At 40.8% G+C, this 14,801-nt stretch overlaps 1 protein-coding gene across 1 annotated transcript in view; it reads left to right on the forward strand.

Moving 5' to 3' along the window:
* Positions 1-14,504, forward strand: part of RFX8 (regulatory factor X8) — a 74,383-nt gene extending 59,879 nt beyond the window's left edge. Inside the window, 4 exon segments of the mRNA XM_036029971.1 lie at positions 4,020-4,133; positions 8,637-8,954; positions 14,327-14,425; positions 14,427-14,504. Coding sequence (XP_035885864.1) covers positions 4,020-4,133; positions 8,637-8,954; positions 14,327-14,425; positions 14,427-14,504 — 609 coding nt within the window.
* Positions 14,505-14,801: the final 297 nt, after the last annotated feature.

Raw genomic sequence — 14,801 nt, forward strand, 5'->3', positions numbered from 1 at the left:
GGGCACAGTGAGTATGGACCAGAGGAGTGTGGATGCCCTCTGATGGCCCACTAGAAGAAAACAATCACTGGTTACCACCACCAAAAAATACTGTTTATGTTGCTGAACACTTACCAGTTTGTTTTTTTTGTCCTTCTTAACACTTTGTGCTTTCCTTTAAAAGATCAACTTTATGCTGCAAACAAAGAGCAATGCAATAATTACTATTTAGCTTTCGGTGTTAGCCACAGTTAACTTACGTACCCATGAGGGGGTTTACCATACTTCCAGTCCTACTCCGGTTCCTCCTTGTACCTTAGACACTAGCCATAAAGACTCTCTCTTCTGGTCTTTATGCCAAGGACTGAATTCCGCTATTGCTTTTCTCCCCAAAAGTCCTTTTGTAATAGAGAATTGGGGAGCTAACTGGAGAATATTAGCTAAGCCTGACACAACAGTAATTCCAGCTCAGCCTCAACAACTATATGATAATATGTGGTGGGAGGGGCCCGGCACCAGGGCACCTATTATCAGAATTGTTTCACCTAACCACACTAGCCCATGGCATTATAACTCTTGGAAAATGGGCTTGCCTTTTATTACTAGAAAGCATCTGTATATAAAAATTGGTTGTGACCCTGAAGGTGTTTTGGGATGTTGCTACCAGGTTGATCCTCCAGAACAAGATTGGGTCACAGTTTGTACCTCTCACCCCTACCTGTTTTTTGCAACCCCAGACACAGCCCAGGTCTTTTATAATGAATTGGCAAAAGTTTATTCTCTGCATGTCCTTGTGGGCTCCATATATGCCAGCTGCCTTACCCATCTCAATATTACTTAGCTAAACCTCACTACAGTTTATATAGTTAGAAGACAAACTCAAGTATGGGTGCCAGTTGATGTAACCAGAGAATGGGAGGAACCCAAGGGCATAATAGCACTTAACAACGTGCTATCCTCCTTAAGAATCCAACAGTTTGTCAGCACTCTAATTGCATTCATTTTTTCTGCTATAGTTGTTGCAGCTACTGCTGCCATGGCAACTGCCACCTTCAGTTGACTCAGTTCAAACTGCTCATACTGTTGATGTTCTCTTAACCAATACTACCTTAGAAATGATCCAACAGGCCCAGATTGATCAAGAGATCCTGATGTGCCTTTTTGCAGTTGAATCGGCACTTGAGTGGATTGTCAAGCACCAGGATGCATTAGTGACCTTCCAACAGCTGACCTGTGACCCTGGATTCTCCAGGCTGTGCATCACCCAACTCCAATGGAACTCCAGCCAGCACTTCTGGAGCCATATTCAACATCACCTAAGAGGGACTTTTTCTGTCAATTTAAAGGGACAACTTGATAAACTGCAGATAGAGATGCAGCAGCAGTTGCAGAACATTCAGTGCTTGACCAAGCAGGAGGGTTTTCAAACCCTCCGTGATAATCTCGATGGCTAAATCCAAACAATCAGTTTGATGGACTTAACCTGAGAATGTGGGCCTTTGCAGCCACCAGTTGTTTACTGATTCTAATAATGCTTTGTATACTTCAATGCATTTGCAAATTATTTTCCCAGGGTTATGCAAGAGACCAGCAAGTAGCAAGCTTTGTGGGATCTGTAGCAGTCCTAATTAAAAAACAAGGAGGGAAATATAGGGAACCGATCTGCCTGACAATGGCAAATGTAGCCCAGTCCTCTTGGAAAGACCATAGGCATGGATTGGCTCTCCTGTGGGAAACCAGGCCTGCATTATACTTAGGCTGCTTTGAGACTTGCTCTTGCTAAAACTCCCTCACCCTGAGTTGAAGCAGCAAATGCTTACTGCATATCTTTAAAGTAACTTCCTGAAGTCTGTGCTAATTCTCCCAAGGACAGAGTGTAACCAGACCAATTACTGTTAGCATTCCCTTGCATTTGCAATATTTTTTCCTTGTTAATCTCTAGGAAGTAATCAGTAAATCCTTTCTTTTGTTATCTGTAAAAAGTAATTACCTAAAGCAAACTGAGTATAATGAATGAGAACCTTCTTTGATGTATGCTATTAGAAAGTCGATAAAAGCTTGTCAAGGCAGGGGTCGAGGCTCTCTCCCCTTGAGAGAGTGGCCGCGCCATCCCTTTTTCTCCGAAGGTCTTTGGTAGTCTGTGTGAATTTGTTCATTGCATCCACAACATATGGACCCCACTGGACAGAGTCCACATCAGTAAGATGAAAATAACATAAAAAGACAATATTCACAAGAGAACAACATGGGCACAGTGAACATATGAAACACTGCAGTACCTCTTTAGGGAAGAACAGGACTTCTCTGGAGCAGAGCAAACAGGTGGAGGTGTGGCACAAGGAACTGGACTTTGGGGGTTTTATCCTTTAAGTCTCAGTCATATTTCTTTCTTTCCCCTTTCCTCCCCACCTGGCTTTGTCTGTATCCCTGTTTTTCCAGGCAAGGAGAAGGGGCAGAAATACAACTGAGTTCATTAACAAAGACTGCAGGGGGACACTGGGTCACAAACTTCATTAAGAGGAACCAAAAATGTAAACCTGGGCTTGTCAGAGATGACTAATGGCTTCAGTTGTTCACACCTGACAGCGTGCTAGCAGAAGACATGTTCAGTGATGTCATGTACTGTATTCTCCCCATTCTCATGTAGTTGGGTCCAGGAGAATTTCTAAATGTAAGACCCTGAAGTGCCACACTAGTGGTGAGCAGAGTAATGCTCATTGTTTGTGGTTCACATATGAACATTATTGCAGAGAGCACCAACCACCAGAGCTTCTGCTCTCAATGCTTTTAGAAAGTGTATATCCTAAGAATACTAAAACACCAATTCAAAAGAACCTATGCATCCCAATGTTCATAGCAGCACAATGTACAATAGCTAGATGCTGGAAGTAACCAAGGTGCCCATCAGTAAATGAATGGATCAAAAAACTATGGTACATTTACACAATGGAATTCTATGCAGCAGAAAGAAAGAAGGAGCTCCTACCCTTTGCAACAGCGTGGATGGAGCTGGAAAACATTATGCTAAGCGAAACAAACCAGGCAGTGAAAGACAAATACCATATGATCTCATCTTTAACAGGAACCTAAACAACAAAACAAAGAAACAAACAAAATATAACTAAAGACACTGGAATAGAGGCCAGGCTGACAGTGCCCACAGAAGAGAGTAGAGGGAATTTAAGGGGACAGTGGGAAGGGTTCACAGGAACAAACTTAAAGGACACATGGTCATAAACTAAGGGGAGGGTGGTAATGGGAGAGGAGTGGGGAGGGGTGGGAGGGGGAACTGGATTGGGAGTAAAAAGGAGAAAACTGTATTTGAACAATGATTAAAATAAAAAAAAGAAAAGAAAGTGCATTTGTGTTTATTGAATGCATGGTTCCTTCCAGGAGCTCCATTTCAGGTTATCAGAAACACTAGCTTAGGTGATCAGAAGTCATGTGGGATGTTGCTATTGAAGAGAATTCCCATGTACCCAAAGCCTAGGACAATCCTTCTGTACATTGAGTGGGTTTCAGTTGGGGCAGAAGGGAAGACAAGGAAATATGAGAAAGGGCATGTCCTCATGTCTAGCCAGTCTCTCCATCTCTTCTTCAGGGACTTGGGTTGAGCAAGTAGGTAGACCACATGCATATGATGAGTCTTAGGGAGTCTTTCCAACATATGCATGTGAAATTCATATGACTCCATTGGTTGTAATTCATTTAAAGTGAGGCCCAAGGCTACTCTCGATGTACATGGACAGTCTCTTTGTCTGCATGTAGAAGCATCCCACGGGTGCTCAGTTAAGTGTCATTGGTTCTGCTGTACACAAAGTTGGGAACTTCTGGTCCTCAGATAAATTACATCATTCTGCCCTGGACTCATCTCTAGACAAAATGGATCAAGACCAGAAAAGGGTTGGTGTACCACTGCCTCTCTTCTCACCTTATCAATTCTTCTTCCTCTTCTCATTTCTCCACTTAAACATGTCTGTGCCTGACAAATGTATGCATTTGAAAACGTGCTCATCTTCATTTTGTCAAAAATGTAATAGCCAAGCAGAAGCAAAGAGGAGTTCCTCAAGTTGGCTGCCAGCTTCCAGCTAATATGGAATTTCCTTCCCACCACCATGAGCAAAGACATGACTCTGCAATAGACACACAGTTTTGATAAGTCAGAGAATGCAAATCACTTGTACATTAAAATGTTATTATAGCATAATAACTTTTCATATTTTTATGTAGAATCCAGTCTTCTTTTAACTTTTTTATGTAAAATACAACATAGACACATAAAACCATAAAAAACTTATTTTAACCCTCATTTGAGGGAATGTTTATTGATTTTTTAGCAAGATAGGAAGGGAGAGAGAGAAACATTGTTTGGCTGCTTCCCTTACACATCCCGAGCAGTGATCAAACCTACAACCTTTTGGTGTACAGGATGGTGCTCCAACCAACTGAGCCACCTGGCCAGGGCTATAACAACATTAAAAAAATGGCAACACAAGAGTCCAGCAAACAGTTGAACCACTCTTTACTTTCCCATTCCTCATTGTTGGATTCACAGGAACCATGCCCTTGTTTTTGAATTATGTGCTTTGGGACATTTTGAGAAAAGCACCAAGGGAGATAAGTGAGGTCTAAAAAAAAAAAGGTAAGTTCTTCATATATTTTGGAGATTAAACACTTGTCTGAGGTATCATTGGCAAATGTGTTTTCCCGCACAGTTGGTTCTCTTTTTCTTTTAATACTGTTTCCTTTAGCCATTCAGAAGCTTTTTATTTTGATGAGATCCCATTTGTTTATTCTTTCTTTTATGTCCCCTCCTCTAGGGGACATATCAGTAAAAATGTTGCTGCATGAAATATCTGAGATTTTCCTGCCTATGTTCTCCTCTAGGACTTGAATAGTGTCATGGCTTATATTGATATCTTTTATCCACCTTGACTTTATTTTTGTGTATGGTGTAAGTTGGTGCTCGAGTTTCATTTTTTTTTTTTTGCATGTAGCTGTCCAGTCCTCCCAACACCATTTGTTGAAGACACTATTGTTACCCCATTTTCTGTTGCTGCCCCTTTGTCAAATATTAATTGACCATAGAGACTTGGGTTTACTTCTGGGCTCTCTGTTCTGTTCCATTGGTCCATGTGCTGGTTTTTATGCCAGTACCAGTCTGTTTTGATTACAGTGGCCTTGTAATACAGTTTGGTATCAGGTATTGTGATCCCTCCTACTTTGCTTTTCTATCTCAAAATTGCAGCAAATATTTGGGGTCGTTTATGGTTCCATATAAATGTTTGAAGTGTTTATTCTATGTCTGTGAAATATGCCACTGGTACTTTAATAGGTATTGCATTGAATCTGTAAATTGCTTTGGGTAGTATGGACATTTTGATGATGTTAATTCTTCCAATCCATGAACAGAGTATATGTTTCCATTTGTTTGTGTCTTCCTTGATTTCTTTCCTGAGTGTTATGTAGTTTTCTGAATACAGGTCTTTTACCTTCTTGGTTAGATTTTTTCCTAGGCATTTTATTTTTCTTTTTGCTATATCAAATGGTATTTTTTTTCTTGATTTCTGCTTCTGCTCTTTCATTGTTGGTATAAAAAATGCCTTCAATTCCTGGATATTGACTTTGTATCTTGCTGTTTTGCCAAATTTGTTTATTAGGTCGAGTAGTTTTTTGGTGGAGTCTACAGGATTTTCTATGTACACTATCATGTCATCTGTAAACAATGACAGATGTGTTTCCTCCTTTCCAATTTGGATGCTTTTATTTCCTTTTCTTGTCTGGTTGCTGTGACTAAAACTTCCAATACTATATTGAATAGACTAGGTGGTGAAAGTGGACAGCCTTGTCTTGTTCCTGATCTTAGTGGAAAAGATTTTAGAAACAACCCAATTAAAAAATGGTCAAAGGACTTGAACAGACACTTCTCCAAGGAGTACATACAGAGGATCCAGGGACACATGAAAATATGCTCGGTATTGCTAGCTATCAGAGAGATACTAATTAAAACCACAATGAGATACCACTTCACACCAGTCAGAATGGCCATCATAAACAAAGCAACAAACAACAAGTGTTGGAGAGGTTGTGGAGAAAAAGGAGCCCTAGTGCATTGTTGGTGGGATTGCAGACCGGTGCAACCACTATGGAAAACAGTATGGAACTTCCTCAGAAAACTAAAAACGATCTGCCTTTTGACCCAGCAATTCCACTGCTAGGATTATATCCTAAGAATCCTGAAACACCAATCCAAAAGAACCTATGCACCCCAATGTCCATAGCAGTGCAATTTATAGTAGCCAAGTGTTGGAAGCAACCTAGTTGCCCATCAATAAATGAATGGATCAAAAAGCTATGGTACATTCACACAATGGAATTCTGTGCAGCAGAAAGAAAGAAGGAACTCCTACCCTTTGTGACAGCCTGGATGGAACTGGAAAGCATTATGCTAAGTGCAATAAGCCAAGCAGTGACAGACAAATACCATATATCTCACCTTTAACAGGAACTTAATCAACAAAACAAAGAAACAAGCAAAATATAACCAAAGACACTAAAATAGAGAACAGTCTGACAGTGTTCAGAGGGGAGAGAGGAGGGAATTTCAGGGGAAAAGGGAGAGGGTTTACAGGACCAAGTATAAAGGGCATGTGGACAAAAACTAGGGGTGGGTGGAAATGGGAGGGAAGTGAGGAGGGCTGGGTGGGTGAGCCTGGATGGGAGTAAAAGATAGAAAATTGTACTTGAAGAATAATTAAAATAAAATCATTTGAAAATTAAAAAATGGGTTCTTGGGGGCACTCATATTTAACTTGCAGTAATAACAATTGATAAAGTCACCAATGTACACTGGAAAATATAAAGTAATATTCATTTCACAAACTTTCTCGTCAAACTTTGCCTGTCAGGGAAGGTCACATTTGTCACCACCATGGCTCCGATGCAGCATAGCAGAGTTTTAGGAAGTTCACCACAGCCTCATGGAAAGGATTATTCATCTCAACAGATACTTATTGTGCCCCTGAAAGGTCCTAATCACCTTCCTGGGCACTGGGCATAGAGCAGGGGAAAGACAGGCAAAGTCTTCTCACCATGCTTACACACTAAGCAGGGTGAGGAGCCCTGCTCCAGGGGATGCTGCTTGGTGCCCTCATAGTAGGCATGTGATCACAGTAGGCAAGTGGAATAGGAAGAAAAGACAAGTCCTACTCTAGGTCAGCTTTGCAAACACCATGGAGCTCTTTCAGGAGTTGTTGCTGTAAGCTGCCCTATTGGTGACAATCATTTGTAATGAGGCTCTCCCCTCTAATGATGTCCAAATTGGCTCTGCTTTATGCTAATGGTCTTCCATACTAAAGTGATAAAAGTATATTCACATGCAATCATGGGGAAAAAATTCAGTCCTGTAGTTGTTGTTTTTCCCTGACTACCTTCTCTAGACCTCCATATGAAGTCAAAGTATTAATACCAGCTGTTTTTTCTCATCACTTGGACCATAGTTTCCAAGTTTAAACAGGCCAGGAGTTGTTAGGCTCATTCCAGGCCAGATCACACCATCCCACCAAACCAGCATCTTTCACCATATTCATTTCATCAATGAATATACATCGTAAAGGGCTGTGGAATAGACAAAAGTCTTTGAAGTGGACAAAATGGTTGGGCACCCCTTCTGAGTTGTCTCCACCTGTCATTATCTTTGAGTTATTTTACAACTCTGTACCTTGTATGAAACTGATAGTAATGCAAATGGTAGTCCTCCCCAGAAATGCTTGCTGGTGGTATCAAGTGGATGCAGTGATTACCACCCCAAGGATGAATCCCTTTTGCAACTATTTGTAAATTAATGCCAGCATTCTCTACTGTCTATGTTGATACTTTGAATTCTTCACTGAACCAGTTGCAACAGCTTTCTAATTCCTGCATTCATTCATGCTCATTTTATATTTGTATAAGATTTGTGGTTTTACCTTAATTCAAAATTTGTCTTTTAACAATTATAATAGGCCAGATCTCCTCTGCTTCTCATCTGAACATTAATTAGCCTTTTTTTTCCTGGAAGGCCAAAGGCCTTAGGATTTAAAGCAGTCAGCTGAGTCAGCTTGCCCTGCTGTCTCCCCTACACAATCTCCCCAGTGACAGGCCCACGAGAGAGGATGTCTCTCTATGCTGAGCACTAGTCTCCTTCCTTCACCCACTTCACTCATCAAAAGTTGCAGTTACACAGACTGAAGCAGGGGAAAGGGCTTCATTTGCAGCATCACAAATGGCAGTGGGACCCCTCTGTACTCTGCCTGCACCTTCCTCCACCCTCTCCTTTGCTTCCCTGCATGCCACCCATGGGAGGCTGAGGGCGCAAGTCCCCTGCTCTGAGAATTTCTGTAGGTTTTACTCCATCTCACACCAGATGAGTTTTAAGTTTCCTTTCATGGCTCAGGCTATTTAGCTTTCTGTTCTTTCTGTACAAAAGTCACCTTGCTGGGGTTCTCTGGATATGGAATGTTAGCCACATGGGTGATGGACTCTGCCTAGAACCCCTCAGAATCAGCTATAGGAGTGAGGGTCTAGTACACAGTACTTAAAAGCCTCAAAAAATTAAGTTTCACATTGATCTGTTTTTGTTTATATAATTATTCATTTTGGGTTGTTATTTAAATGTAGGGTCCTGGCATCTGCTTCATTTACTGCTTTTGGAATATGTGATTCATATATTGCAGTCACACATAGAAGAGGAAGAGGATAAAGAAAATGTGGGAAATATCATGGAAATGCTACCAGATGGCAGTCTGCTGTCCAGCCCAGACCAGTCACCTTGCCGCCCTCCAGAGCCTTCATCATCTCAGGAGTGTGAAAGCCCAAGTGTGGACCCAGCCTGGGTGATGCTGAAACCCCTGAGCCAGAACCAGTGTCCCGTGGGTGTGGGCAGCATGGTCTTCAGGGTCCTGGGTCCCCTGGTGGACACTGCCACAGGCAATAAGGTAGACACTAGGGCCCCAACTCCTGGTCAGTTTTTTCAAGGGCATTAAAAACTACCAGCTGGTTAATAAACGTATAAAGACCACATTGTCCAATCAATGACACAGGATTCTAGAATGATCCTTGCTTTAAGTGATTTTGCCAGGCATGATAATAATAGTGTATCTGTTGGTCACTGCTCAGCTCAGTTTGGGGTTCATTAATATGCACTGGAATGATTAGAGGTGAGGAATATGTGGCTGGCCTGGGTCTTGCCCTCCCAGACCTTCCTTGACATGGTTAGGCTAACTAAGAAATAGATGGCCACTAGCCACTATACTGAGTGGTATGCACTGAAAGTGCCTCTGGCATTCAAAGATAGGAAACAGCAAACAATCTGAATAGAAAGGATTTTGGAAATGTGGAATTGGGATACATATTGAAAGATATAAAATTAAGGACTGCTATTTATCCAACACCTACTATATGCCCTTTATATACATTATCATGAAGCCATACAATACTACATAGCATCTATTCTGATTATTTTCATGTCATGGATAAGAAAACTGAGGCTCAGAGAAGCTAAATGACTTGCACAAAGTCATACAGTAAGTAAATTATGAAACAGAGATTGGACCCCTTGCCTGCCTGATCTCAAGTCTATTCTTATTCCACAACATTAAGGTGATCCAAGAAGAGTAAAACACATGTTTCAGACATCAGAGATAGGTCCTTGAATGCCAAGATCGACACAGTAAACAACTCAAACACCTCCACTGATTGGAGGGAGTGGCAGGTTTACAAAATCTTGACAAAAATTGCCTTGGTGGTAATTTCTGAAACTTCCATATCTATGTGTGGAGGTTTAGCCAGTTTACATAGTATCTCTCCAGCACCCATTAGTACCCTTTTTGAGTAGATGAGAGGTGCTTAGTAGGAGACTGTGGCAGGGGGCCTCCACATGCAGAGCCACCCCACCCCCCATCTGCCAAGAATGAGAATAAGTCTACCAAGACATGATCTGCTTGGGGAGGAAAGGTGGCAGATCCCTCAAAGGAGAAGGGCCAGGAGCCTGTTCCTCAAAGGGCTTTTATTGGATTTATTTGCATAGGAATACAGGGCTTATACATAAAGCTCATCAATCATTGTCAGGCAGTAAGGATCAAACAATAGATAACATTCAAAGAACTATGAGGGCTTATTTTGAGTCAGGGTCAGATAGCTAAAGGGCCATAAAACTTTGGGGGAAATAAACTCGTTTCATGCTTGGACTCTTATCATTTAATGTGAGGGTATTAACAAAGCAAGTTTCACAGGATTTTATGCATTCTTTCTTAGGCCTGATCATCTTGGGGAACCTGCCCTTTCCAGCACAGGGCTGCACCCACCTCTGGCATTGTTTCAGGCTTAAATTGGGCAAAGGAAGTAAGACAGCCAAGAGGTTAGGAGGCTTCTTGCAGACAGAATGAGGACTCAGGCTATTTCAGGGGTGCAGGTCCATCACCCCTTTTTTCTATAGCCCCCCTCCCAGTCCTTCCCTGAGGGCCCCTTCATGGCCATGTATGTCTTGGGTCCTCCTTTGAGGAATCTTACCCGCCGTTGGCCAGCCAGTCATCCACTCGGGGCCAAGCAGGGTGAAGTAAAGGGGGCAGAGGGGGTGCCCCTGCCAGGGAGGTTAGTTTTGTCTCCTTAATGGCTTAAGGTTCCAAGGTCTCTCACTCAGCCTTAGCCATGGAGGGTTACAGCTTCTGAAACCAGGCAGGGCAGTTCCCAACAGGAGACCATTAAAGCCAGGGTGTTGCCCTTGACCTGGGCTAATAGTGGTCATGGCCATGGGATGAGTCACAGCCTGAAAGTATTCATGCCCTACAGTCCTCAAAATAACAAGAACCTTCCAGGGACCCCTCCCTCCTCATCAAATCCTCTTTCCAAGTTCTGTAGAGTGCAGAGAACCTACACAAGCACTACTGCTCTAAAAAGACACCATGCTCAAAAATAATAAAACCAGGAGCAAAGGAAATACATCTCCCAGTTTTACTAATTCTCTGTCCATATTTGGTATTACCTTGCAGTAGTTAATTCAGATATCCAGCTGCCTTCAATGACCTTGGTGCAGTAGATTCAGACATTTGTCTGTAAACAAGAAACTCACCTCTTCTATGAGTATGTGTATGAAGCTGACAAGACTGATGAAGCTTGAAATAATTAAATACTGACCTTCCTAATCAGGGACTCAATGGCAGGGGGTTGGAAATGGGAGGAAATTGGCCTCCTCAGAGGCAGTTGAGTCACCACTTACCAGCAGATGCTTCAGGGCTCTTGACAGAGAGGAAGCCCCATTAAATCTGAAGAAAGGACCAGTTGGGTAACCTGTACCCAGGAGAATGTTTCTCCTTGTTCCCTGACCTTCTGGAGAATATATCCCATCCTGGCAACACAACACTACAAGGGCTGGACAGTGGGAAGCTCAACTGAGAACACTCTTGAAACATTCTGTGGAGCCTTAACAGGGCAAGCATTTGTGCTGGACATTTAGCTGCAACAGTGCAGATCTACCTATTTACAGGCTGGAACAAGAGCTAGGGCTGTAGAGAATTTGAGATGCCCCTTAGTCACCAAGGTAATTGGGAAAAACATTTATTTTGGGGGGCATATTTGGAAGTGGGTAGAGAACAGACAGTGATAGGCTCCCTGTTCTGGGCATTTAAAGGCATTATATCAGCAACCCAGCAAGATGGTGTTACCATTGCTCCATTTCACAGATAGCATAACTGAAGCTCCTAAGGGATTGAGTAATGTTCCCAAGGTCACCTTGCAATATTGGGCAGAGCAGGGATTCAAACCTCCATATATCTTCTGACACTATCCTTTTCTAACACCTCCTCTCTCTCCAAAGGTACTTCCATGTGTTTTAATTCTAAAATCATTGAGTTGGGAACAAATGAAAAATATCTTCAAGTCTGATCATTTGGGGAAATAACTGGGCAGTTCTGGTACACAACTTCCTGTGTTTAAACTCCACATTCTTCACTTACTAGCTGAGAACCTTGGGAAAATTAGTTAATTTATCTGGTCCTCAGTCTCCTTATTTACAAAATGGTAATATTGATATCTAATCCCATAGGGCTATTATGAAGTTTAACTAAATTAATCATTATTCTTAGAACATAAAGTTTGTAGAGCATAGTAAGTATTAACAACTACTAGTCATTGTTATTATTCCTACAACAAAAGCTCATAATCTGAACATCTTTCCATAACATTCTCTACCCAATTCCCTAGCAATTCTTAAGTTAATAATAATGGGGTTTGACCTATAATCATGTGCCACATAATGACATTTTCATCAATAATGGATCACATATACAACAGTGGTTCCATAAGATTATAATGGAGCTGAAAATTTACTGTCACCTAGTGACTTCATAGCACAACACATTACTAACATGTTTGTGGTGATGCTGGTGTACAGACCACTGCACTGCCAGTCATATAAAAGCATAGCACATGCATTATGTATAGAACATAATACTGGATAATGATAATAAATGTTACTGGTTGATGTGCCTACTATATTACATTTTTCATCATTATTTTAGAATGTACTCTTTCTACTTATAAAACAAAGTTTGCTTTATGACAACATGCTATGTCACACTGGCTGCAGCTTCATACAGTACCTCTTGATTACATCATTCTCATACTTGATTTAATCTCATGTTGTTTTGCACAGTAACATGCTATACAGCCTTGTAGCCCAGGAGCAATTCACTATGCCATACAACCTACTTGTGTGGTAGGCTATACTATCTAGATTTGTGTAAGTGCACTTTATGAGGTTCACATAAGGATGAAATCTCCTAATGACAAATTTCTCAGAACATACCCCTAATAGTCAAGAGGCACATGGCTGTATATTTAACTGGTGGAAACAATAGAGAAGATGTTAAGTACTTTATTGACTATACAATAAAGCATTACAAGCAGGCTAATGTCAGATAATCCAAGGTAACGTGCATTAGGGATTAATTAAACATGCTTGTATTGGTGAATGCCTGCTGAATTAGCAATAATGCCAAAAAGTTATGCTCATTTAATTTTCATCATATTCATTATTCAGCATTGCACTCATTATCAACAAAAAAGCATAACCCTCTGTGCCCCATCTGCATTCATCTGGCACAAGTTAATGCCCCATTCAGCAGCACATCTGTGTTAGGCTCAATCTTTGAACAATTACTGCTGCCTGCACCTGCAGGAAGAACTGAAGTCAGGATTCTAAAAACCATAGTTATCTGTTGCTCTTCTATATTCTAGCTATGTTCAAAATAGTAAGATGCCAAGGTGTGTTTAAGAATGAAGTAAAAAATTATAAATGTATTTAGGTCATGTAACTCAAGGATTAAAGCATAGTAAAACTATTTAAAAATAAGTGATTCTTCAGCTATAGAGTACAGGTGAAGAAAATTTTTTTTGAGAAATGAAAAATATCTTTGAAATGGGTGGTGATGGTGTTATTAAAAGGATGAGAAATGTACTTTCATAAACCTTTCTTTCGGGGTTATCTTGTGTACACTTTTATCAAAATATATTAGCTTGTTTGGGACTTACTGATGGAAATGGACTAAGAAAATATATCTCCATTGGTTTTGTAAAGTAATCATGTACAAGGATTTGCCAATCTTCTGGGTACCCTCAGAGCTAAGGGAAGGATGGCATTTATCCCTTGTTCCTCTGATAGGAAGACTTATCTGAGAGCTGGTACTTCAACTCATACTGGAATCTGTGAAACTCTCAAATCCATTACTATACAATCAGGTGTCGATGTAATCAATGATTGTTTTCACATATTTTCCCCTCCTTATCTACTAGTATATTTGATAGATGGTGGAGGTAGGGTCTATGTGAGAATTTGGCCCAGTAATGTCAGCTCAGAACAGATGAGGATGAAGGATTGGTATCCATCTGGAAAGCAGCCAGAGTCTGAGTACTATAGCCACATGGAAAGCCATGGATATTTCACAGTCTGCCTCTTGATTTTCACAACCGAGTCTCCCACATCTCTAATGGGAGAGTGTTGTTTTGCAATCAGTGCCTCACAAACAGCAGCAGGCAGACCCCCATTCCTTTTCCTAAGGAGAGCCCATGTGCTCCCACTCCCCATGGCCTGCCTGTCTTGCACCATCCCAAGGTGACAACTCCTTCCATGAAGGCCTCATCACACCCTGAGCATTCCCCCTAATAAATTAGGATCTGTGGTAGAAATAAATCCATAAGATTCCCAAGGTAGGGGTGAGGATATGGTAGAATAATTCAAATAGTGAGTCCTGCGGCAGGAAATGTTGTTACTTTTTCTTTTTACCTTTTGCTTTTAAGCATTTCCTTCTTGCAGCTCATCCAGGTATTGTTAGAAGACAAGAATATCAAAAGCACTGTCAATTTCTGCGTCCCAGTGGGACAAGAAACCCTCATGACACTAAAAGATAGACAAAAAAATTTTGATTTACATATCAGATATACCCAAAATTTCTGAAAATATTCATTTCATGAAAAGCAGTGCTAATAATTAAGGTGATTTATTTGAATAGGACATGAAAAAAATAGATCTTTATTCTTAAAAATATATTACATGCTAAAACTTTTATTGATAAGAAAAAAGATTTTATGTTACATAATAGATGTAACATTGTTTGTTTTATGTTTATATGTATTTCAAGGAGTTGGTTTTGATGAAAAATATAAACTGATTTGGAGAATAATTTTTGCCTTTGTTGCTTTTCTTTTGGGCTTTCCAAGGATTTCTTTTTGGGTACTTAACAGGAGAGAAATCTGAGAAATCTTGTTGGGAGTAAAGAAATGTATTTGTT

The sequence above is a fragment of the Phyllostomus discolor genome, chromosome 6 (genome assembly GCF_004126475.2).
Source record: "Phyllostomus discolor isolate MPI-MPIP mPhyDis1 chromosome 6, mPhyDis1.pri.v3, whole genome shotgun sequence".
In the NCBI taxonomy this organism is placed as follows: domain Eukaryota; kingdom Metazoa; phylum Chordata; class Mammalia; order Chiroptera; family Phyllostomidae; genus Phyllostomus; species Phyllostomus discolor.